General features: G+C 47.1%; 1 protein-coding gene across 2 annotated transcripts in view; it reads right to left on the reverse strand.

Annotated features, from left to right (window-relative positions):
* SAMD8 (sterile alpha motif domain containing 8) overlaps window positions 1-26,677 on the reverse strand; it is a 231,887-nt gene that overhangs the window by 78,337 nt on the left and 126,873 nt on the right. For both annotated transcript variants that reach the window (XM_075349095.1, XM_075349094.1), the window contains one exon: window positions 18,692-18,787. In XM_075349095.1, coding sequence (XP_075205210.1) covers window positions 18,692-18,787 — 96 coding nt within the window. The remainder of the gene's footprint in view (window positions 1-18,691; window positions 18,788-26,677) is intronic.

Here is a 26,677-nt window from a genome sequence, read left to right on the forward strand (position 1 = left end):
AAATCGGTGCGGAAAGAAAAGCAGCATGTCACTTCTTTTGTGCGTTGTGGCTGCGTTCTCTCCCCCATTGAAATCAATGATGTGGGGTCAGAACGCAGCTACACCGCAGTGAGCTGCTTTTTTGTTGCGGTCCGCGGCCTTTGTCGGCACGCCAGAACGCAGGCATTTACCTGGAAGTGAGGTCAAGAGGTTTCCTGTTGACCTCACTTCCTGGCAAAGCCCCCGGTGTCGCCAAAGTGCCCGCCCCGACCCCCGACCCCCCTCCGAAAATCCAACATGGCCGCGCGCACAGTAGCGCACCGGCCGCCCTGCTCCTATGTTATCTGTCGCATGTGCCTTGAGACATGCGACAGAAAAATGCACCCAGGCCCTGCCCGTTCACCCCCTATTCCCCCCGGTGTCATACATACCTGTCCGGTCGCAGCGCTGATCCCCCGCGGCCCCCTCCTCCTTCACAGTGCACGCTGGCCGGTCACATGTGCAGAGCAGCTGACAGCCAGCACTGTGTTCAGAGAGCTGTGCTGGCTGCTCGCACTCTGCAGCTGTGACCCGGGGAGAGTGGGTGCAGATTTTTGGCACCCACTCTCCTCAAATGGAGGGTCTGCCCTCCTAGAAAATGGGGGATACGTTCCCTGAGCGTGCCCCCATATTCTAGAAGGTCCAGAGGCGACGTGGGACATCCAAATGGCTTTCTGCGGACCCATTTTTTTTTTTATTAAATTGGAGAACAAGGGAATGATTTGGGGAGTGTTTTTTCTAATAAAAAATTTTTTGTTGTCTTTTTTTGCTTTTGTTTACTGTCAATTAGTTATGTCGGGTGTCTGATAGACGCCGTGACATCACTAATTGCTGGGCTTGATGCCAGGTGACATTACACATCTGGTATCAACCCCATTTATTACCCCGTTAGCCAACGCACCAGGGCGCGGGATGAGTTGGGGCGAAGCGCCAGGATTGGCGCATCTAATGGATGCGCCACTTCTGGGGCGGCTGTGGCCTGCTATTTTTAGGCTGGGAAGAGTCCAATAACCATGGCTCTTCCCACCCTGAGAATACCAGACCTCAGCTGTCAGCTTCACCTTGGCTGGTGATCTAATTTGGGGGGACCCCATGTTATTTTTCTTTTATTATTTTTATTTATAAATAAAAAAAAAATACCTGGGGAGCCCTCCAAATTGATCACCAGCCAAGATGAAGCTGCCAGCTGTGGTTTGCAGGCTACAGCTGTCTGCTTTACCCTGACTGGCTATCAAAAATAGGGGGGACCCCACGCCATTTTTTTCATTTTTTTTTTTATTGGATAAATACTAAGCTAGGCACCCTTTAGTGCCACATGAAAGGTACTAAAGGTGCCAGCTTAGAATATGCAGGCGGGGGTGGGACGTTCTATATATTTGACATCCCTTAATCCATTGACGCTTTTTAGGCTGTGTGCCCACAATCAGGGTTTGCAGCGTTTTGGGCGCTGAGTGTTTTCCCTGCGTCCATAACGCTGCGTTGTGCAGTAGAAGCACAGTGGAAGGATTTTTGGAGATCCCATGCCCACTGTGCTTCTTTTCTCCGCAGCATAAACTGACCGGTAGTGTGGCTTCCCGAGCCTCAGCATGTCAATTTATGCTGCGGAGACGAGAGTGTTCTCTGCAGGTAGCATAGAGCTCCACAGCAGCCTGAACCCAAATCGTGGGCATGGGCAGCTGCAGGAAGGCTGACACTGTACTAGACGCCGTGTCGCTGGATCATGGCCACATAGCCTTAGGCCCCTTTCACACGTCAGTGATTCTGGTACGTTTGTGCTTTTTTTTAAACGTACCAGGATCACTGACATACGCAGACCCATTATAATGAATGGGTCTGCTCACACATCAGTGATTTTTCACTGCACGTGTCTCCATGCGGCGTACCCGCGTGTGCGGGATTGCCGCACGGAGACATGTCCATTTTTTTCTGGCATCACTGATGTTCCACGGACCACGCAGTGGTGTGATCCGTGAAACACGTGCCAGAAAAAAACGTGCTTTTAAAATAAAAATCATTTTAACTCACCCGGCGTCCAGCGATATCCTCTGCAGCCCGTGCAGCTTGCTGCTTCTGAGCTGGCTCATTATTGTCGCGCATATTCATGATGCACGACACAGCCGACCCGGAAGCAGCTGCTGCGGGGGTCAGCGCCGGCCGGATGCTGCACCGCGGGAGCGATCAGCACCATGGAGAGCGGGAGCGGGTGCAGGTGAGTTAATCTCTAAGTGCAATCACAGGCCACGGAGAACGGAGCCCGGATTGCACTTAGACAACCCATGTGTGCCGTGATTCACGCACACGGAGGGACATTTGCGTGTTTTACACGCCAGTGAAAAACGTCAGTGTTTTTCACTGACGTGTGAAACGGGCCTAAAAGTGAGAATATTGTTGCTACAGCAACATTTTGGGTGAAGTAGCTGTGGATTCAAAATGCTTAATATACTCCTGAATAAAATCCTTGATGGGTGCAGATTCCAAAATGGGGTCACTTGTGGGGGTTTTCTGACGTATAGGTACCTAAGGGGCTTGGTGCGCGAAGTTTATTTCAACTTTTCCAAAATTCAAATGGTGCTCCTTCCATTCCAAGCCCTCCCATTTATCCAAACAGAATGTGGAGAAGGAAATGACATCACAGGTTTTTTTTTTCCAAAGGTCTGTGTTCAACCAACTTTATTAACACTGACAAGTCTTAAAAAACGCACCTAAAAAAACGCATGAAAAACGCATGAAAAACGCATGCGTTTTCGATGCGTTGTTTCTCAAAAAGCATTGTTTACAATTCTCCCCTCTGCCAGAGGGTGCGTTTTTTTCCGCGCGGAAAAAAAAGCAACGTGTGCACATACCCTTACAAACGGCAGTCTGCCGGGTGTAAGAGGAAGTGACTCACGATAGCTACAGGAGTCATCACATAACCCTGTGCTACCATGGCAACCACTGGAAGTCATGTGATCACATAACATGACTTCTGATGGTGGTGGTGGGTAAGTTATACTTACGCCGGCCGCATTGTTACATCTCGCTATCAGAATTTGATAGCGAGATGTAAGGGGTTAATAGACGCGGGTGGAACGCAATTCCACTTGCATCTGGCAAGCACACGTCCGCTATTGAAATCAGCTGACAGGTCCACGGATCTCTGCGGACTGCCCACGGCAGGCGGCAGGGATTAACCTCACATGATCCATTACGTACCCAGTACGTCAGGTGTCGTGAAGAGGTTAAGACATATAAGTAAATCAACAGGAAGTGAGTGGCCAGCCACAGCTCTCACTTCCTCTGGATTATATATACATACTTTGGAATAACGAGGGGCAATGCACCAAGATACCGCCTGCAAATTGAGATTTTGATTTGGCGTTTATTTGGCTTTTATCCTAAGTCATATGGTAAGGCTTATTAAAGATTCGATATTGATTTTTAGGATTGCTGCTTCGAATAGGTGGCACTAGAGTTCAAGTCCTCTTCCTCTCTGAAGATCCAATTTCTCTCTTAGGCCACGTTCACACTTTCTGTATCGGGTCAGTGTTTTACAATAGTATTTATAAGCCAAAATCAGGAGTGGAACAATCAGAGGAAAAGTATAATAGAAACACGTCACCACTTCTGCATTCTTACCCACTCCTGGATTTGGTTTACAAATACTGAAGTAAAATATTGAAGAGGTTGAAGAGTCCTCTAGTGACAAAAATAGAAAAAAAAATAATTATCACAGTTTTATCCGCAGGAGATTATCAAACCTGCAACAAGCAGCTCAGTGACACTTTGCTGGAATCAGTGTCTCAGTATTATTCCACTCTCAGATGGGGTAGCAAACACCTGGTTACAGATTCCCTTTAAACAATACTTCTACATGCAAATTTATCTGCATTTTCAAAATGTTATTAGAAGTATACAATAACTATAAAAAAACAAACCTATTTATTTGAATTCATTAAAATGAACAGTTTTATAGGAAGACTCAAAACTGATTCATTTCTGGCAAACTCCCCCCCCCCACCCCCTAATAATTGTATATAGTAGTAATGCGAGTCACATTATAAAAGCAACAGGGACCCAATTACAGGAATCTACCAATACAAAGAACAGATTACCTTATCAGACGCGAAGGAACATCTTACATGCAAAATGTCATATAATTTATAAATACTTAATAGGTCACTTTTAAAATGCATACCATGGGGATATTTGGTGTTTAGACATTTTGTATGCAAGATGTTCCCACATCGTGTATGATATGGTAATCTGTTGTTTGTATTGGTTGAACTAGAAAACTTGCCGTCACTTCCTAATCTCATGTAGTCTGAACTGGTGCATACTGAACATGACATACAATATCTAAAATAACAGTTGCACTCAACTAAAGGGAAGGAAGAAAAACAAGTATGTAGATGGTGAACATTGGAATATGAATACACATTACTGCCAAGAAAACATTATTTTATTTATTTTTTTTGAAAAATGAGTTACTTCACAAATAAAAGGTGGCCAAATTTACGTGTGCCCAGACACCATGTCAAAGTGTAACTCTCATCTGGGTCCTACTCTAATTGCTATGCCTCTTGTCCAAACTGAAGCTGTCCTCCAGGAATTTCAGGTGTTTTTAATTTTTCTTTTTCAGGTTCTATTCTAGCCCATATAAAAAAGTTCAGTTTGGACAAGAGAGGCATAGCAGTTAGAGTAGGACCCAGATGAGAGTTACACCTTGACATGGTGTCTGGGCACAAGTAAATTTGGCCACCATTATTTGCTAAATAACCATCTGCATACTTGTTTTTTCTCCTTCCTTTTATTTGTATTGGTTGATTCCTGTGATTGGTTCAGTGGTTTTTTTTTTTTAAAATGTGGTTCTCATTACTCCTCCTATATACTATGATTATTTTTTTGCCAGAGACGCATCAGTTTTACATTTTCCAAGATCATTGTTCGATTTAAAGAATTCAAATAAATACGGAAGATTTTTTTATACAACATAATTACATTTATGTATATATTTATTACACACCACACACACACATTTATATATACATATATTGTATACACACATATCTATCTATATATCTATCTATATATATATCTATATATATATCTATATATATATATATATATATATCTATATACACACACACACACACACACACACACATTTCAGGCTTCAAGCATGGAGATCAAAAATTTGAAATTAATGGTGCAGTGGGACATGATTGTAACGTTTATTTTAAACATTTTTAAAAAAATAAAAAAACTGAAAAAGTGAGGAGTGCAATATTATTTGTCCCCTTTAGGATAACACTTTGTAGTGCTACCTTTTTCTGCGATTACAGCTGCAAGTCACTTGGGGTATGTCTATCAGTTTTGCACATCGAGAGACTGAAATTCTTGCCCATTCTTCCTTTGAAAACAGCTCGAGCCCAGTGAGGTTGGATGGAGAGCGTTTGTGAACAACAGTTTTCAGCTCTTTCCACTGATTCTCGATTGGATTCAGGAAGGGACTTTGACTTGGCCATTTTAACACCTGGATATGTTTATTTGTGAACCATTCCATTGTAGATTTTGCTTTATGTTTGGGATCATTGTCTTGTTGGAAGACAAATCTCCGTCTCAGTCTCAGGTCTTTTGCAGACTCCAAGAGGTTTTCTTCAAGAATGGTCTTGTATTTGGCTCCATCATTCTTCCCATCAATTTTAACCATCGTCCCTGTCCCTGCTGAAGAAAAGCAGGTCCAAACCATGATGATGCCACCACCGTGTTTGCCAGTCGGGATGGTGTGTTCAGGATGATGAGCTGTGTTGCTTTTACGCCAAACATATCGTATGGCATTGTTCCCAAAAAGTTCGATTTTGGTTTCATCTGACCAGAGCACCTTCTTCCACATGTTTGGTGTGTCTTCCAGGTGGCTTGTGGCAAACTGTAAATTACACTTTTTATGGCTATCTTTGAGAAATGGCTTTCTTCTTGCCACTCTTCCATAAAGGCCAGATTTGCGTAGCGTACGACTGATTGTTGTCCTACGGACAGACTCTCCCACATCAGCTGTAGATCTTTGCTATTCATCCAGAGTGATCAGGAGCCTCTTGGCTGCATCTCTGATCAGTCTTCTCCTTGCTTGAGATGAAAGGGTCTCGGAAGATTTGAAGTGGTATGATACTCCTTCCATTTCAATATGATCGCTTGCACAGTGCTCCTTGGGATGTTTAAAGTTTTGGAAATCTTTTTGTAACGAAATGTGACATTAAACTTCTCCACAACAGTATCACGGACCTGCCTGTTGTGTTCCTTGGTCGTCATGATGCTATCTGCGCTTTAAACAGAACACTGAGTCTATCACAGAGCAGATACATTTATATGGACACATGATTACACACAGGTGGCTTATACTTATCATCATCAGTCATTTAGGACAACATTTTGCTGCACTAAAAGTAAAGGCGACGAATACTATTGCACGCCCCACTTTTCAGTTTTTTATTTTTAAAAAAAGCAAAAAATTTAATTCAACTTCACAATTGTGTCCCACTTGTTGTGATTATTCACCGTTAATTTAAATTTTTTTATCTTTATGTTTGAAGCCTGAAATGTGGGAAAAGGTTGAAAAATTCAAGGGAGCCGAATACTTTTGCAAGGCACTGTGTATTTTTTTAAATATATATAATTAATGGATGTGCGGCATTCTCTCTTTTCCCTTTAGTGAATAAGCTAGTCTCAACAACTGTGGTCCAGGAAAAGTTTCATGGTGCTGAAAATGGCAAAAGACAGTGACTGGTACATTTACCCCACACACACACACACACACACACACACACCTCACACACACACACACACACACACACACACACACACACACACACACACAATTACTTAAGCTTAACTGATGGCAAAACTAAAAACAAATATGAAAAAACAGAATAGAGTGGTAACATTAAAATCCTTCTGATAAGGAACATAGCACCTGACGGAAAGGTGATAAATGTATGAGCACTTGAGAAGGGAGTGGTGGAAGGTTGTCCCCTGTGACCCCCCCCCCCCATCGATTCAAAAATGAAAATCCCAAACTCACCTGTTAATAAAGCAGTAATGGGGGCGTGGCCTAGCAGGGGATGTAAGAGGACTCAGACAACGCAGCTCCTGCAGAACATCTAGACAATCCCTGCTAAAAGACCCATAACTTTGCTTCAAAAGTCGCCTGGCTGAAGCTGGAAGGTCCCCTGACCCGAATGACACGCTTACCTCTGAACAGGAGAGGGCCGAAAAAGCCGTTGTGAGAAGCGGAGCGGCAGATCCAAGATGGTGCCGTGGAAAGTGAGGTACAGAGAAGGGATGGCGGGGCTGACGATGAAGAGATCCGGAGGGAAGCTGCGACCAGGCTGGAGCCTTTTGCCCACTCAGAGCTGTGGGACTCACCGGGAGGCAGGAAGAGGTGAGATGGCTGACAGCCCGCAACACTGAGAAGGCACAGCGGGGAGAGAGGGAGGTCAGACAGGAGCGGTGGAGACGTTGGAAATCAGGCCTTGACAGGGATGGTAGATCCTGGATCTCAGACTATGAGGCAGGGGGAGCAACTCTATATGCCGCCTGTCCCTGAAGAACCCACACTTAAGAACATTCTAATGGCTGGTTGCAGTACAAAACTTCCATCACTGAGGTCACTCAGCCGTTGGGAGATTCTCAGGAAGGATGTGTTATCCATGCGTCACAAGTTGCAAAAGGTGAAGGAAAGAACAGGGGAAGTGCAGCAGAGAGTCAATGTCATGGAGAACCGTATGGCAGCAACACTTCAGGCAAAGACAGACGCCTTGGAAAACAGGTTGAGGCATAATAATCTGAGACTAATTGACATACCAGAGAAAGTGGAAGGGCTCATCTCCAACTGAATTCTTTGAATAATGGCTGAAATCTAAAATTGGGGCCGATATCTTACCCCTCTCTATGCAGTGGAGCAAGCCCTTAGGGTCCCTACCTGCCCTCTACCTCCTGGACATCCACTGCGGCCTGACTTGGCCAAAATACTGCACTATAGGGACAGGGACAACATTTTGAAGCATGGCTGAGGACATCCAGACCGGACTATTAATGGCTCCAAGATTTCAATATTCCTGGATTACTCTATAGAAGTGCAAAAGCAAAGAGCAAAATTTATTGATATCAAAAGAAGATTGCGGCAGCTAGATGTGGTATACTCAAAAGATGTACCTGGCGAAGCTCAGAGTGGTGGCGGGAGGAACTGTGCAATTACTGGATTACTGGATCCTAAAACAGCACTAAGATGGTTAGATGGCAACGAGCAGCGTTTGTGACGGGAGGGACAAGAAGGGGAAGCTTAAGACTGACTTTTGGGGGCACTCTGCCTCCCACCTCACCCTCACACTTTAATAGCTGATGGGACCTACTTTGTGGTGGTTTGGACTCTAGCTGAGGGAGGCTGGCTGGTCATAAAGGTAAGAGAAGCTGGAGACATGGTTCTGAAACGGGACTTTACAGTTCAAAGTAACACCGTAATGGTACAGTATATGGACAGAACTATCCAAGCAAGTGGAGGAAGGAAGGGGAACCCCCCTCCCCCTTTTTTTCTCTTCCTTTCTTCCGCCACTTTCTTTTAGGGACATTATAAAGACATGGCAGGACTGCTGTACAAACAACATGCAAGGCTGGGTACCGTGCAAAAGGGGGGAGACAGGAACTGTCTCTCTCTCTCTCCCAAGACCCTTTTTCCCTTATGATGTTGGCCTGCTGGGCCCTGTTCTTGTTAGATGAGAAATATCGGCGAATGGCGGACACTGTGTCTGGTGGAAAGGCTAAGGCAATGTTATGACCTCCACACCAGTTGAAAAAGGGACTTGTAGCAATGTTTTTCTGTATGTTTATTGTTGAGGTTTTTTTCCCCACAATGGGGGGGTAAAGGGGTCAACAGTTTCATGTGATTTATATAAGGGGTTATCATGGGACATCTATTTTCTGGTCTGCAAAATGGCAGGGCACATAAAATTACAGTAATTAATTGGAATGTTAGGGGCCTAGCCTCTAGCATTAAAAGACAAGCTGAATTCTAATTTTTACGGACAAAAAAACCTGATCTGATTTGTTTGCAGGAATCACATCTTGTACCGGAGAGACTGCATCTATTAAATAGAAGGTGGCTCAGGGCGGGATACAACCATTCCACGTAATCCGTCTACTCCAGGGGGTTCAGTATAATGGTCCGCTCGGGCACGCTGTTTAATGTCTGAAAGTCATCACAGATACAGGCGGTCGGTATGTATGTATGTATGTCGTGTAAGCTGGTGACTAGGCCTGTATTGATCATCTCTCTATATATATACACACACCTCCACCATTGTAGTAAAATCATACACAGACTGCTCAATATAATTGCAGAGTTTCTAGGAATTCCCTTTGTGGTAGTGGGAGACTTTAATAATATTCCAAACTTCCACTGGAATAAGGGGGGTAAGAGGTACAGAAAGCGGGAGGTAACTGTACGCCCTTTGGTAACTTGTTCAAGGAAACTGCTTTAATTGACTTTGTATCCAGGGGTATATCAACATTTGTGCTACTCAGCTACATTTGCGTCCTGATCATGTATTGATCTGGCTTTAGGCAATGAAAGAATGCAAGGGCTGGTTGTAGGAGCCAAATATCTCCCTAGAACGGTGCCAGATCATTCGCTCCTATGTGTTGAACTAGACCTTGGGAAGCGATGGACCCAAGGTAGGCCCCTATGGAAAGTAAATCCCTTTTGGCTGCAGTTAATGGAAGAAGGGGGCGGTATTGGTGAGGCTCTGCGGGAATATCTTAAGTTTTAATGAGGGGTCGGCATCAATTGGGACGGTTTGGGAAGCCATGAAGGCATATCTTAGGGGACTGTGCATAAGAGGTATTTCTAAAATTAAATTGGCAAAGGAGGTGGGCTTAGTTTGCACTTCAGGAATTGGGGTAGGCGGAAAATGCTCTAATATTGGACCAGACGCCAGCTGGGCAAGATAGGATGAAGGCGGCCCAAAAAATGATTACTAAATTGACTCTACAGACGGCGGAGAGAAAGAACATGTTTCAAACTATGCAGTCCTTTGAAAATGTGGAGCGGGCTGGTCACTTGTCTGTGATAGCTGCAGCACAGAGATAATTTACATATATTGCACGCCTACAAACGGTAGAAGGGGCAATAATTACTAATACTCCTCGCATCCTGAAAGTGCTGATCTATACTCCATTAAGATGCACCCGATGAAAGGGGAGGTGGAAGGATTTTTGAACAGAGCTCAGCTGCCAGTCCTCATGAGAATGCAGGGGGCTTTTAGAGGAGCTGGACCCAGTCCTGAGTGACATGGCGAATGACAAGGCAACAGGGGTGGGCTGACTCCCTGCAGATTTAAATGCCCCAAATGTGGCAGTGCCCGTGCCTACAGGGGTTCTGGATCATAGAATTAAACTTAATCCAATCAGTGATGCAGGTGGTACTACCCAGAAATCCATTGGTGTGTGTGCTGGGTTACATGGATGAAAAGGGGGTGGAGGACCATGAGAAACTAGTGCTTTAGCGCTTTTTATATGTGGCTAGGAAACTTATTGTCTGGTACTGGTTGTCAGAAAAGGCACCAAACCGTAAAGAATTTGTCCAGAAAGTCAATTTCATTATCCTCATGGCGAAGAATATCTATCTTAAGGGGGGTAAAATGAAACAGTTTGAAAAGATATGGAACAAATGGTTGGACTTTCCAGGACTAACCCTCATTTGAACTACTGAAAGATAGGCTGTTGGGATTCTAGGATGCACATGGGGGCTGATGGACGCCTGTCAGCAGGAATAAGGTTTTATTGCTAAGGATAGGAGAGACATGAAGTGCAAGCAGATGAGACTGTTGACCGGGGAGGGTAGGGGTGTTTGTGTAAGGTATTGTCTTACACGGTGTTTTCTATTTTTGCACTTTAAAAGTTTAAAATGCCAATAAAAATGTATTTGATTCAAATAAATCAGTAATGAATATGTGCAACCAACGCTTCATTCATCATCTGTGGTCGCAAATGGTCACCATGAGTCTATGCACATGAGATCCATCATTTGTGCTCCGATGACTGAGTAGAGCAACGGAAATTAGCAGTGGCTGTGAACAGGTTAAGGAGCCGATTGTCTTTCAGAGGAACACTTGTCCTACCAATGCTTGCTGTTTCTCCTGTCAAATTTAAAGGAGTTATCTGACATAAACAATTTTTTAAGCTACTCTGTGCTGTATTGTCATATAAAACACCCCTACATTATTTTTTTTTGTTTTCTAACTTTTGTTCTTCTTGAATTATCCCTTTATTCTCTGCAGATACTTTATTTACCTGCAGCTCAACCAAACATGAAATCTTCCTATGCCGAACCTCACAGTCAGAGCTGGCTCACTGTCCAGCCCCACCCCTGCACACTCATTGGTTGTCAGTATTCTGCCCAGCACTGACCTCTCTTTACTACAGAATTGGAAGTAACAGCACCACACAGCGCTCTGCACCCCCCAACATGGTGCTTTGGACCCCCCACACACACACAGTGCTCTGCACCCCTACACACACAGCGCTCTGCAACCCCCCACACAAAGCGCTCTGCAACCCCCCACACAGACACACATCGCTCCCCATTATAGCCCCCACCATGTAGAGAATACATACTCGCCTTTCCTCGGTCCACGCCGCTGCTCCTCGTTCGCTCGCTGTCTGTCCTCTGCCCATAACTATCAGAGCACAGACAGTGGGACAGTGATGAAAAGCAGCGCTCCCTCTTATCAGTGCTTTCAAATGTATTGGCATCTGTGATGCCGATACATTTGAACGTGAGATCCTGAGCAGGGGGCCCGGTGGTGCTGGGGCTGACACTGACACCACAGGCAGCCGCCGCCAGGCCCCTCCCCTCACGGGTCTCACAGCAATTGCGTGGGAGACTACGGAATGTGTGGGAGGGTGCGGGGGAAGGGGGGCGGGGACTGATGCACTGTACATGCCCAGCAGGGCAGCTACATAATGCCGGATGTGATCCCTGTCTACAAGGCGAGCACAAGCTCGACGTGATATCACAGGAAGCAGCAAAATCTCGACAGGAGTGCGGTTACATTACTGCTCCGAGCCTGGGAAAAGATGCTGACAGCAGGGTAGGTAGGTAGTTGCCATCTACCTACCCACCCTTGTGTAGCACAATAGTGCAATAAACAAAAATAAGCAAAATAAGCTGGATAACCCCTTTAAAAGGGACTGACAAAAGGAGCTTCAAATGAAGCCTCTGACATCTGTGTGAATGTAGCCATAATTTCAATCATTAAATGTATTGCGATCTTCAATCAACTATTACAATGTGCTCGGTAAGAACGTTTTATTGCTGAAGGAAGCTTGGATTGAAAGAAGGGAATTTTGTTACTTACCGTAAATTCCTTTTCTTCTAGCTCTTATTGGGAGACCCAGACGATTGGGGTATAGCTGCTGCCCTCTGGAGGCCACACAAAGCACTACACTAAAAAGTGCAAGGCCCCTCCCCCTCTGGCTATACCCCCCCGTGGTATCACGGGTTCTCCAGTTTTAGTGCCAAAGCAAGAAGGAGGAAGCCAATAACTGGTTTAAACAAATTAACTCCGAATAACGTCGGAGAACTGAAAAACCGTTCAACATGAACAACATGTGTACCCGCAAACAACCAAGAAATCCCGAAGGACAACAGGGCGGGTGCTGGGTCTCCCAATAAGAGCTAGAAGAAAAGGAATTTACGGTAAGTAACAAAATTCCCTTCTTCTTCAGCGCTCTATTGGGAGACCCAGACGATTGGGACGTCCAAAAGCTGTCCCTGGGTGGGTAAAGAGATACCTCATGTTAGAGCTGCAAAACAGCCCTCCCCTACGGGGATGTCACTGCCGCCCGCAGGACTCTTCTACCTAAGCTGGCATCCGCCGAAGCATAGGTATGCACCTGAAAATGTTTGGTGAAAGTGTGCAGACTCGACCAGGTAGTTGCCTGGCACACCTGTTGAGCCGAAGCCTGGTGTCGTAGCGCCCAGGACGCACTCACGGCTCTGGTTGAATGGGCTTTCAGCCCTGAAAGAACCGGAAGCCCTGCAAAACGGTAGGCTTCCAGAATTGGTTCTTTGATCCATCGAGCCAGGGTGGCTTTAGAAGCCTGCAACCTCTTGCGCGTACCAGCGACAAGGGCATCGGAACGGCGTACGGGCGCCGTGCGTGAAATGTAGATTCTGAGTGCTCTCACCAGATCTAGCAAACGTAAATCATTCTCATACCGGTGAACCGGATGAGTGCAAAAGGACGGTAAGGAGATATCCTGATTAAGATGAAACGAGGATACTACCTTAGGGAGAAACTCCGGAATGATGCGCAGCACTACCTTGTCCTGGTGAAAACACCAGGAAGGGAGCCTTGGATGACAGAGCTGCCAGCTCAGACACTCGCCGAAGCGATGTGATCGCAACGAGAAACGCCACCTTCTGTGACAGGCGAGAAAAAGAAACTTCCTTCAGAGGCTCGAAAGGCGGCTTCTGGAGAGCAACTAGAACCCTGTTCAGATCCCATGGATCCAACGGCCCCTTGTACGGGGGTACGATATGACAAACCCCCTGCGGGAACGTGCGCACCTTAGAAAGACGTGCTAGACGCTTCTGAAAGAACACGGATAGTGCTGAGACTTGCCCTTTGAGGGAGTCTAGCGACAAGCCCTTTTCTAACTCCTATTGTAGGAAGGAAAGAAAGATAGGCAATGCAAATGGCCAGGGAGACACTCCCTGAGTAGAGCACCAGATTAAGAAAACCTTCCACGTTCTGTGGTAGATCTTAGCAGACGTGGGCTTCCTAGCCTGTCTCATGGTGGCAACGACCCCTTGGGATAATCCTGAAGACGCTAGGATCCAGGACACACAAGCCACACAGTCAGGTTCAGGGCCGCAGAATTCCGATGGAGAAAAACGGCCCTTGAGACAGTAAGTCTGGTCGGTCTGGTAGTGACCCCGGTCGGCCGACCGTGAGATGCCACAGGTCCGGGTACCACGATCTCCTCGGCCAGTCTGGTGCGACGAGTATGACGCGGCTGCAATCGGATCTGATTTTTGCGCAGTACTCTGGGCAAGAGTGCCAGAGGTGGAAACACATATGTGAGCCGGAACTGCGACCAATCTTGCACTAAGGCGTCTGCCGCCAGAGCTCTGTGATCGCGCGATCGTGCCATAAATGCCGGGACCTTGTTGGTGTGCCGAGACGCCATTAGGTCGACGTCCGGCCCCCCCCCAGCGGCAACAGATTTCCTGAAACACGTCCGGGTGAAGGGACCATTCCCCCGCGTCCATGCCCTGGCGACTGAGGAAGCCTGCTTCCCAGTTTTCTACGCCCGAGATGTGAACTGCGGATATGGTGGATGCTGTGTCCTCCACCCACATGAGGATTCGCCGGACTTCCTGGAAGGCTGCTGACTGCGTGTCCCTCCTTGGTGGTTGATGTATGCCACCGCTGTGGAGATGTCCGACTGGATTCGGATCTGCTCCCTTCTAGCCACTTTTGGAAAGCTAATAGGGTAAGATACCCTGCCCCGATTTCCAGCACATCGAACTGAAGGGTGGACTCCTGCTGAGTCCACGTCCCCTGAGCCATGTGGCGGAGACAAACTGCTCCCCACCCTGACAGACTCGTATCTGTCGTGACCACTGCCCAGGATGGGGGCTATGGCAATGAGGTGGGAATAAGCCACTATTGCAGAGAGTCCTCGGCCGTCAGGGAAAGGGAGACTTCCCGTCCAGGGAGGTTGACTGCCCATCCCATTTGCGGAGAATGTCCGATTGCCGTTGGCGCAGATGAAACTGCGCAAAGAGAACTGCCTCGATGGCTGCCACCATCTTCCTTAGGAAGTGCATGAGGCGCCTTAAGGGGTGCGACTGGCCTTGAAGGAGAGACTGCACCTCTGTCCACAGTGAACGCTGCTGGTTCAGCGGAAGCTTCACTATGGCTGATAGAGTATGAAACTCCATGCCGAGATACGTTAGTGATTGAGTCGGAGACAGATTTGACCTTGCCAAATTGATGATCCACCCGAAAGTCTGGAGAGTCTCCAGCGTAACATTCAGGCTGCGTTGGCATGCCTCGAGGGAGGTTGCTTTGACGAGTAGATCGTCCAAGTACGGAATCACTCCGTGAGAGTGCAAGACTGCTACCACTGCTGCCATGACCTTGGTGCCCACCCGTGGGGCTGTCGCCAGACTGAATGGCAGAGCTACGAACAGAAGATGTTCGTCTCCTATCACAAAACGTAGAAAACGTTGGTGCTCCGTAGCAATTGGCACGTGGAGATAGGCATCTTTGATGTCTGTTGAGGCAAGGAAGTCTCCTCGAGACATTGAGGCAATGACGGATCGGAGGGATCCCATCCGGAACCGCCTGGCGTTCGCATGCTCGTTGAGCAGTTTCAGAACCAGAACAGGACGGAAAGAACCGTCCATTTTTGGAGCCACAAAGAGATTGGAGTACAAACCCTCGCCCTCGTTCCTGAGGGGGGACAGGGATCACCACTCCTTCTGCTCTTAGAGCGTCCACCGCCTGCAGCAGGGCATCTGCTCGGTGGAGAGGTGGGGCCGTTCTGAAGAATGGAGTCGGAGGACGAGAACAGAACACTGTCCTGTGCACGTGAGCACAATGTCCGTCACCCACCGGTCTGTGACCTGTGGCAGCTAAATGTCGCCAAAGGCGGGGGAGTCTGCCATCAACCGCGGATGCGGAGAGAGGGAGAGAGCTGAGAGTCATGAGGAGACCGCCTTGGTAGCGGTTCCTCCGGCTGCCTTCTTTGGGCGTGATTGAGCCCGGCCGGAATCTGAGCCCGTCTGAGGTTTTGTAGCCCTTTTGCACGAGGACAATTGGGACCTGCCCGAGCTTGGGAAGGACCGAAACCTCGACTGTACTTTTAGGACAGCATTAATAGGGTAAGTCGCAGTGCAGACATTGCGGAGTTACGGACGCCTCTGCGGTACAGATGTACATGTGCTCAAGGCCAGCTGCGCAAGAACCGCTGAAAAGGTTAGGTTGCCTATACGGCTGTGAATGCCGGAGCAACCGACAGGCCGATAGCCTCCTAGACAGATTTCAACCAGAGTCCATCTGTCTGTGAATGGCATCTTTAAGTGAAGCCCCATCTCCAGTGCAACTATGGCTCTATATGCAAGCCTGGAGATTGGAGAATCCACCTTTGGACCCTGGGTCCAGCGCTGACCACGTCAGGGGAAAAAAGGGATAACGTGTATCCTAAAAACGTTTGGAGAAGACGCTTATCTGGTAAGCGTGGTGTTCCTGGACTGCTTCTCTGAAGTCAGCGTGGCCAGAAAAATACTCAATATCTGCGTGAGACACTGAAAAGGAACTTCTCCTGTTCGTCTCCTATCTCCACTGGGGGAGCTGAGGGAGGAAGATCCAACCTTCCATTGGTGGACGGTATAGGATCATTCCGTATGGCGTTACCACCCGGTGTATCCGGATTGAGAGCGATGTCAGTATCAAAGCCCTGAAGAGCTGCCTTTTGTTCAAGTAGATTGCCCATGGGTGCAAGTCTCTAAATTATGACTACTCCGTCCCTGTCCATGGACAGGGTTGACAGGAGGTTTCTTTGGCCACAACTAGTAGAGCCCCGGCAGACGAAGTGCTAGAGACCCCGGCAGACGACGTGCTACAGGGGAGCATGCACACAATGGGACGGTGTCATGAACAGCATCCCATGTAGTAAAAACAGCACTGAAAACTGTGTTGCTTTTTTGCCACTGCCGACTAGCTATCTAGAAGTATATAGCCAAGATTGGTGACCGTACATTGCAATGTATAGCATACAGGCATAAAGTACAAATGACCACTGCAGCACAAGCAATACAAGCAGCATAGAAGCCTGTGCCCTGGCACCCCTGCTCTTCTGCTGCTGTATACTAGTCATCTAGGGGAATATAGCCCAGAAGAGTGACCCTACAGTGCAATGTATAGCATACAAGCACAAGTACAAATGAACACTGCAGCACATGCAATACAAGCAGCATAGAAGCCTGTGCCCTGGCACCTCTGCTCTTCTGCTGCTGTAGACTGGTCATCTAGGGGAATATAGCCCAGAAGAGTGACCATACAGTGCAATGTATAGCATACAAGCACAAGTACCAATGCACACTGCAGCCCCTGCAATACAAGCAGCATAGAAAAAAACCTGTGCCCCAGCACCCTTGGTTTTCTGCTGCTGTAGTCTAGCCATTCCAGAAGAATATAGCTAAAACTAGCGACTGTACAGTGCAAGGTATAGCATATCAGCATAAACACAAATGAACACCTCAGTCGTGCAAAACAAGCAGCCTAGAAAGCCTGTGCTTTAGCACACCTGCTTTCCTGCTGCTGATGAGTCGCTCCCCAAGCGGGCATACAGCGACCTATGCAGTTAAAAACAACACTGCATATCTATTGTGGTCAGCACTATGTGTGCCCTTACCGCCCGCCTATAAGCGGGTGTATGAACGCCACTGTCCTGCCTTGGTGCCCCGAGCTCTGTAATGGCTGCCGGCTTCTTCCCCAGCTCGTTGAGGAGGGGCGGGCCGTGGGCGTGCCCCCAAGGCAGAGCGGGAATCCGGCGCCCGACAGTGTGCAGTGAGAGGGCTGGAGCATGTAAAAAGGCTCCAGCCCTCGGCGCTGCTGATTGTTCAGCGCCTGTCCCCTTCCCTGAGTGACAGGGAGGGGGCGGGAACGAAGCGGCACTAGGCCGCAGAAGCCGGGGACTGGAGTTATAAGCGCCGCCGCCGTAAAAGCGCGGTCGGCGCCCAGTCCCCGGCGAACTACAAGTCCCAGCCGCGCCGCCGCTCCCGGAGCGTCCGGCGCGGTAGTTCCCAAAACACAAAGTCACTCAGCAAGGCTGCAGTGACTGTAACCCTTTACTGTCCCCGGCGCACTAGCACACCCAGCAAGTCTGGAGTGTGCTGTGCCTGTGTGTACGGGGACACAGAGTACCTGTAATGGTGCAGGGCCATGTCCCTGAACGGTACTCCAGCTCCGTATCCAGCAGGTTCAAATGGGTCTGTGGATGGAGCCCGGCATCAGAGCTTTGAGGCCGGCAGGATCCCACTTCCTCAGAGCCCCTCAGGGGGATGTGGAAGGAAAACAGCATGTGGGCTCCAGCCTCCGTACCAGCAATAGGTACCTCAACCTTACAACACCATCCAGGGGTGAGAAGGGAGCATGCTGGGGACACTATATGTGTCCTCTTTTCTTCCATCCGAAATAGTCAGCAGCTACTGCTGACTAAAATCTGTGGAGCTATGCGTGGATGTCTGACCTCCTTCGCACACAAAGCTAAAACTGGAGAACCCGTGATACCACGGGGGGGTATAGCCAGAGGGGGAGGGGCCTTGCACTTTTTAGTGTAGTGCTTTGTGTGGCCTCCAGAGGGCAGCAGCTATACCCCAATCGTCTGGGTCTCCCAATAGAGCGCTGAAGAAAGACGGAGTAACCATTGTCTACAGCACTTGGAGCCATTCAGAACGGATCAATAGAATTCTGCAGCACCACTCACATCAACAGTATAGCAGAAAAGAAATATAAACTTTTTACAACCTACACAGTTCTGCAGACCATTTATTAAGGCAATCAACACTTATCTAGACCTACTAAAGCTTACATACAAAGAAACACACTTAAAAAGTCCAATTGATTACCTGTGTCTGTGGAGAAGCAATACGAGCAACCAAATATAACAAAGTACCACTCCACACATCTCAGTCATTGCAAAGGCCCACGGGATTCGGGGGACACTGCAAAGAAATGTAAAGGAAACATTAGCTATGTCAATGTAAGAAATGTCACTAAATGTGTAAGATCTGATCAAGAAATATCAATTACTTCATACAGTATATGGCAGGTGTATACACCGGACACTGTGGTTCTGAGAAATCTCATGATCTTGTACACGAAATATTATCTATTGACTACTCAACAACTCTATGGGCTCCCTCACACTGGCGTATACAGCGGACGAGTGCGGCTTGAGGTTTTCACATATAGCACTTGCTCCAATGTTATGCTATGGAGCAGTGCCCACTACCACTTTTTTTTTTTTTCTCATGCCAATCTGGCATAAGAAAAAGTCACTGTATGCTGCAATAGGCAGCGTATACCAGATGGCACGCACCCATTCACATCTATGCAAAACATTGGACTGCATTGAGATGACATCCCAGTGAAGTCCTAGATACGCAGACACAAACATTGGAAAAGATTGAGAAATTAACTTCTCACCTGTGCTCTGATTCTCGCATAGCTGTAGGGGGAAAAAGCGCAATAGGGTCTTACCCGGTATGAGGGTAGAGAGACAGAAAGAGGTACACTCACCTGGTAGGGTTGTGAAAGTCACAACTCCTTATGATCGCATGTGAGTGCCTTTTCGTGGTTTAGCAGCGGCCCCGGAATGCAGTATATAAAATATAGGTCAGGTAAAGAGAAAACCGGTTTAAATGCCGCGCTAAAAACCACTGATGTTGTAGATGAAAAAGATTTCCTTTATTTCATAATTCTACGCGTTTCAGAGACATCTCCGTCTCCTTCCTCAGGAAAATAAATCATATTACAAAAAAGGGGCAACAGAGCCTATATAAAGGAAGACCAGTAGCTACATATGCATTTGAAAAGTGAACAGCCCATATGACTCAGAGCCGATGACTCAGCGCCGCATGGAGAAGAGAAAAAAAAAAAAAGGGGAAAGCACACATTAAATCAGCACAAATGAACCGAAGGAATTACCGTGAAATAACATGAAAATCTCAAGGAGAAAATTAGTGGATCAGTGAAGGATCAATAAAAAAACATAAAAATAAATAATTATTGCGTGTTATTTAATAAAAGAGTATAAAAAGAAAAAAGTGGGGACGAGGGTAAAAGAAAAGCAGATGGTGTGCGAACCCAGAAAGTGTAGGTGACAGCACAGGAGCCAAACCTCTACACTAAACAGGAATATGGTTACTGTGGATTTGTACTTGGGGAAAGTGAACATAAATAATATGTGGAACAGGCACAAGGTAGTGGGATTAAAATACATAGAAAGTGCATATTTGCTAAAATAAATCTCTCTTATGTGTCTTTTGAATATATAAAAACGGCATATTTACATGTGAGAGGGACAGGAAGAAAAAAAAAAAAAAAAACTTTTTTTATTATTAAACTTGAGTTGCAAGAAAAAATTATATACATATATATACATATATACACACATATATATATATATATATATATATATATACATACATACAAAAAAATATTAGTGGTGTATAGGGAATCGCTAGATTAAAAGTAATTGATATTTAAGGGCAAAGAATCCACTCCACTATGGAGCGGTTCTATAGAAAGGGAAAATTGTTAAAGCGTATGCGTGGGAAAGGTGACAAGAGTTTAATAGACTGAAAGGTAATGAAAAATCATAACCGTGGGAAAAAAAGCTCAATACACCTGTTCTCAGCAGGTAGAGAAGAGGAGCGGTTCCCTGTGAAAGAGAGAGGACTGCTAGAGCGTGTGCATGATGGGGTGATGTGAGTTCAAAACAGTAAGAAGTGCAGGAGTTCATACCCGTGAAAAATAAACTTACTGCGCCTACGTTAAACAATCGAAGAGAAAGAATTGCTTCCTTATAGTGCACGAAAGCACACAAATGAGTATGAAAAAAAAAAAAAAAAAAAAAACAAAACAACAAAACATGGAATACTATAGAGTAAAATCTACAGTGATTCAAATGAAGGTGTTGGGGATGTGTAGACAATAAGCTGGAGGAAAGAGAAAGGAATAGATAAAAACGCAATAGAATCATATGATAAAAACATGAATAAATGCAGGGCTGTCATGATATTAAAATTATATATAATGTTATAGGTTGATATAAAATGGTATAAAGGACAATGAGTGTTAATGAAACAACACATAAATGAAGAGGGGGGTATTAAAAAGGGAAAAATATATAAAAATATATACATATATATGTATATATATATATATATATATGAATAAATAAACATATGTATACATACTGATTCTCGCATGTGAGAGGATCAAATCACAGTAAAAGCAGTGTCATTTACAGAATTCATCTGCATCTCTCACATGGAGAGAATCAACGTGTCCGAGCGAACCCTAAAAGGAATCGGTCATAAAGGATCAGCCCTCCTAAGCCGCCTATATGGGCATGTACAGTACGTCATAGGAAGCTGAATACAATGATACCTTGATATCTGTGATCCAATGTCTTATTCCAGAGAAGTACACGTTTTTTCTACATGTAAACAAGCCCAGGCTGTGGGACAGACACTGACCTCCTTGGGAACCTGCCTTCAGAGATGATTAGAAATAACAGTGGACTTTACCGGTGTGATGGCCGCTCTCTGCTCTCCTGATGTCCCTGCAGAGCTGTGTGTGACTATATGTGTAATGGCCAGTCTCCTGATCTCCCTGCAGAGCTGTGTGTGACTATATGTGTAATGGCCAGTCTCCTGATGTCCCTGCAGAGCTGTGTGTGACTATGTGTAATGGCCAGTCTCCTGATGTCCCTGCAGAGCTGTGTGTGACTATGTGTAATGGCCAGTCTCCTGATGTCCCTGCAGAGCTGTGTGTGACTATATGTGTAATGGCCAGTCTCCTGATCTCCCTGCAGAGCTGTGTGTGACTATATGTGTAATGGCCAGTCTCCTGATGTCCCTGCAGAGCTATGTGTGACTATATGTGTAATGGCCAGTCTCCTGATGTCCCTGCAGAGCTGTGTGTGACTATATGTGTAATGGCCAGTCTCCTGATGTCCCTGCAGAGCTGTGTGTGACTATATGTGTAATGGCCAGTCTCCTGATGTCCCTGCAGAGCTGTGTGTGACTATATGTGTAATGGCCAGTCTCCTGATGTCCCTGCAGAGCTGTGTGTGACTATATGTGTAATGGCCAGTCTCCTGATGTCCCTGCAGAGCTGTGTGTGACTATATGTGTAATGGCCAGTCTCCTGATGTCCCTGCAGAGCTATGTGTGACTATATGTGTAATGGCCGCTCTCCTGATGTCCCTGCAGAGCTGTGTGTGACTATATGTGTAATGGCCAGTCTCCTGATGTCCCTGCAGAGCTGTGTGTGACTATGTGTAATGGCCAGTCTCCTGATGTCCCTGCAGAGCTATGTGTGACTATATGTGTAATGGCCAGTCTCCTGATGTCCCTGCAGAGCTATGTGTGACTATATGTGTAATGGCCGCTCTCCTGATGTCCCTGCAGAGCTGTGTGTGACTATATGTGTAATGGCCAGTCTCCTGATGTCCCTGCAGAGCTGTGTGTGACTATGTGTAATGGCCAGTCTCCTGATGTCCCTGCAGAGCTGTGTGTGACTATATGTGTAATGGCCAGTCTCCTGATGTCCCTGCAGAGCTGTGTGTGACTATATGTGTAATGGCCAGTCTCCTGATGTCCCTGCAGAGCTGTGTGTGACTACATGTGTAATCACCAGTCTCCTGATGTCCCTGCAGAGCTATGTGTGACTATATGTGTAATGGCCAGTCTCCTGATGTCCCTGCAGAGCTATGTGTGACTACATGTGTAATGGCCAGTCTCCTGATGTCCCTGCAGAGCTATGTGTGACTATATGTGTAATGGCCAGTCTCCTGATGTCCCTGCAGAGCTATGTGTGACTATATGTGTAATGGCCAGTCTCCTGATGTCCCTGCAGAGCTGTGTGTGACTATATGTGTAATGGCCAGTCTCCTGATCTCCCTGCAGAGCTGTGTGTGACTATATGTGTAATGGCCAGTCTCCTGATGTCCCTGCAGAGCTATGTGTGACTATATGTGTAATGGCCGCTCTCCTGATGTCCCTGCAGAGCTGTGTGTGACTACCGTATATGTGTAATGGCCAGTCTCCTGATGTCCCTGCAGAGCTATGTGTGACTATATGTGTAATGGCCAGTCTCCTGATGTCCCTGCAGAGCTGTGTGTGACTATATGTGTAATGGCCGCTCTCCTGATGTCCCTGCAGAGCTGTGTGTGACTATATGTGTAATGGCCAGTCTCCTGATGTCCCTGCAGAGCTGTGTGTGACTATATGTGTAATGGCCAGTCTCCTGATGTCCCTGCAGAGCTGTGTGTGACTATATGTGTAATGGCCAGTCTCCTGATGTCCCTGCAGAGCTGTGTGTGACTATATGTGTAATGGCCAGTCTCCTGATGTCCCTGCAGAGCTATGTGTGACTATATGTGTAATGGCCAGTCTCCTGATGTCCCTGCAGAGCTGTGTGTGACTATATGTGTAATGGCCAGTCTCCTGATGTCCCTGCAGAGCTGTGTGTGACTATATGTGTAATGGCCAGTCTCCTGATGTCCCTGCAGAGCTGTGTGTGACTATATGTGTGATGGCCGCTCTCTGCTTTCCTGATGTCCCTGCAGAGCTATGTGTGACTATATGTGTAATGGCCAGTCTCCTGATCTCCCTGCAGAGCTGTGTGTGACTATATGTGTGATGGCCAGTCTCCTGATCTCCCTGCAGAGCTGTGTGTGACTATATGTGTGATGGCCAGTCTCCTGATCTCCCTGCAGAGCTGTGTGTGACTATATGTGTGATGGCCGCTCTCTGCTTTCCTGATGTCCCTGCAGAGCTGTGTGTGACTATATGTGTAATGGCCGCTCTCTGCTCTCCTGATGTCCCTGCAGAGCTGTGTGTGACTATATGTGCAATGGCCAGTCTCCTGATGTCCCTGCAGAGCTGTGTGTGACTATATGTGTAATGGCCAGTCTCCTGATGTCCCTGCAGAGCTGTGTGTGACTATATGTGTAATGGCCAGTCTCCTGATGTCCCTGCAGAGCTGTGTGTGACTATATGTGTAATGGCCAGTCTCCTGATCTCCCTGTAGAGCTGTGTGTGATTATACGTGTGATGGCCAGTCTCCTGATGTCCCTGCAGAGCTGTGTGAGATTATATGTGTGATGGCTGCTCTCTGCTCTCCTGATCTCCCTGCAGAGCTGTGTGTGATGTGTGATGGCCGCTCTCTGCTCTCCTGATGTCCCTACAGAGTTGTGTGCGATTATGTGTGATGGCCGCTCTCTGCTCTCCTGATCTCCCTGCAGAGCCGTGTGAGATTATATGTGTGATGGCCGCTCTCTGCTCTCCTGATCTCCCTGCAGAGCTGTGTGTGACTATGTGTAATGGCCAGTCTCCTGATGTCCCTGCAGAGCTGTGTGTGACTATATGTGTAATGGCCAGTCTCCTGATGTCCCTGCAGAGCTGTGTGTGACTATATGTGTAATGGCCAGTCTCCTGATCTCCCTGCAGAGCTGTGTGTGACTATATGTGTGATGGCCAGTCTCCTGATGTCCCTGCAGAGCTGTGTGTGACTATATGTGTAATGGCCAGTCTCCTGATCTCCCTGCAGAGCTGTGTGTGACTATATGTGTAATGGCCAGTCTCCTGATCTCCCTGCAGAGCTGTGTGTGACTATATGTGTAATGGCCGCTCTCCTGATGTCCCTGCAGAGCTATGTGTGACTATATGTGTAATGGCCAGTCTCCTGATGTCGCTGCAGAGCTGTGTGTGACTATATGTGTAATGGCCAGTCTCCTGATGTCCCTGCAGAGCTGTGTGTGACTATATGTGTAATGGCCAGTCTCCTGATCTCCCTGCAGAGCTGTGTGTGACTATATGTGTAATGGCCAGTCTCCTGATCTCCCTGCAGAGCTGTGTGTGACTATATGTGTAATGGCCAGTCTCCTGATGTTCCTGCAGAGCTGTGTGTGACTATATGTGTAATGGCCAGTCTCCTGATGTCCCTGCAGAGCTGTGTGTGACTATATGTGTAATGGCCAGTCTCCTGATCTCCCTGCAGAGCTGTGTGAGATTATATGTGTGATGGCCGCTCTCTGCTCTCCTGATGTCCCTGCAGAGCTGTGTGTGATGGCTGCTCTCTGCTCTCCTGATGTCCCTACAGAGCTGTGTGAGATTAAATGTGTGATGGTCGCTCTCAGCTCTCCCTGCAGAGCTGTGATTATATGTGTGATGGCCGCTCTCTGCTCTCCTGATCTCCCTGCAGAGCTGTGTGTGATTATATGTGTGATGGCCGCTCTCTGCTCTCCTGATCTCACTGTAGAGCGGTGTGTGATTATATGTGTGATGGCCGCTCTCTGCTCTCCTGATCTCCCTGCAGAGCTGTGTGTGATATATGTGTGATGGCCGCTCTCTGCTCTCCTGATGTCCCTACAGAGCTGTGTGTGATTATATGTGTTATGGCCGCTCTCTGCTCTCCTAATGTCCCTACAGAGTTGTGTGCGATTATGTGTGTGATGGCCGTGCTCTGCTCTCCCTGCAGAGCTTTGTGCGATTATGTGTGATGGCCGCTCTCTGCTCTCCTGATCTCCCTGCAGAGCCGTGTGCGATTATATGTGTGATGGCTGCTCTCCTGATCTCACTGTAGAGCTGTGTGCGATTATATGTGTGATGGCCGTGCTCTGCTCTCCCTGCAGAGCTGTGTGTGATTATACAGTATGTGTGATGGCCGCTCTCTGCTCTCCCTGCAGAGTTGTGTATGATCATATGTGGAATGGCAGCTCTCTGCTCTCACTGTAGAGCTGGGGGTGATTATAGCTGACAAATCTGCACGCTCCGCTCAGGGCTTCAGTTTCTACCTCACAGGCAGATAGGGTTGCCATATAGTTGCAATACTGCAGAGCTGTAGCTCATAATGCCCCTTATATTGAAAAAAGCCGAGTACCTGCCTCCAGGGCTTATACAAGGGGCTGCTGATAGGTTTTTGGCTTTAACCAGAAAGAAACGAGATAGGATGATGAAACTTTACATTTGTTCCACATACTCTCCGTTGTATTCCAAGTTCTGTAAGCCTAGCAAAAAGAAGGATTTCGGTTGTGTCTCAAATCAGGCATCCGTAGCAGCCATGGCATCAGAAATGGTGTGAAATTTGGCACCCTTGAGGTGTTTCTTCAGGTTTGGAAACAGATGATTGTCAGAGGGAGCTAAATCGGGTGAATAAGGCGGATGGGTCAACCAGCTGGAAGCCCAGCTCTGCCAGTTTTGTTGTGGTCGCTTGTGCAGTGTGAGCGGAGGCGTCGTCTTGCAGGAACAAGATTCACTTGGACAGCTTGCTGCGCCTTTTGGCCTTCAGAGCTGCCTTCAATTGGTACAAAAGTTCAATGTAATACTTTGCATTGATGGTGGAACCCTTTTGAAGGTAGTCCACTAGCAGCACGATCTCCTTATATCAGACCACATCACCTTAGTGACTAATTTTTGCTCCCTGAACTTCTTTGGATGAGGAGAACCATTGTGCCGCCACTCTTTTGACTGCTCCTTATTTTCAGGGTCATACAAATAAATCGAGGTCTCATCCATAGTGACCAGTCGATCCAGAAAGTTCTTATCAGCCCGGAAACGCTGACAAATGGACCAGGAAGTTTTCACTTGCATGCTTCTCTCATGCATGCATCCTCGTGGACCGGCTAGCTTCTTTCACTGGCCTGTGAGAAATGATACATGCTGGATTCCCGAGCAGTCAATCATTGCAATAATTCCAGCACCAGCTGCAACAGCAATGGGCCGACAATACAGCTTCTCTGAACCGATTATGTTGCAAATTCAGCAACAATTCCAGACCACTTAGACTGAACATTATGGCTTGGGAACCAATAAAAGATA

The sequence above is a fragment of the Anomaloglossus baeobatrachus genome, chromosome 5, assembly GCF_048569485.1.
Source record: "Anomaloglossus baeobatrachus isolate aAnoBae1 chromosome 5, aAnoBae1.hap1, whole genome shotgun sequence".
Lineage (NCBI taxonomy): Eukaryota > Metazoa > Chordata > Amphibia > Anura > Aromobatidae > Anomaloglossus > Anomaloglossus baeobatrachus.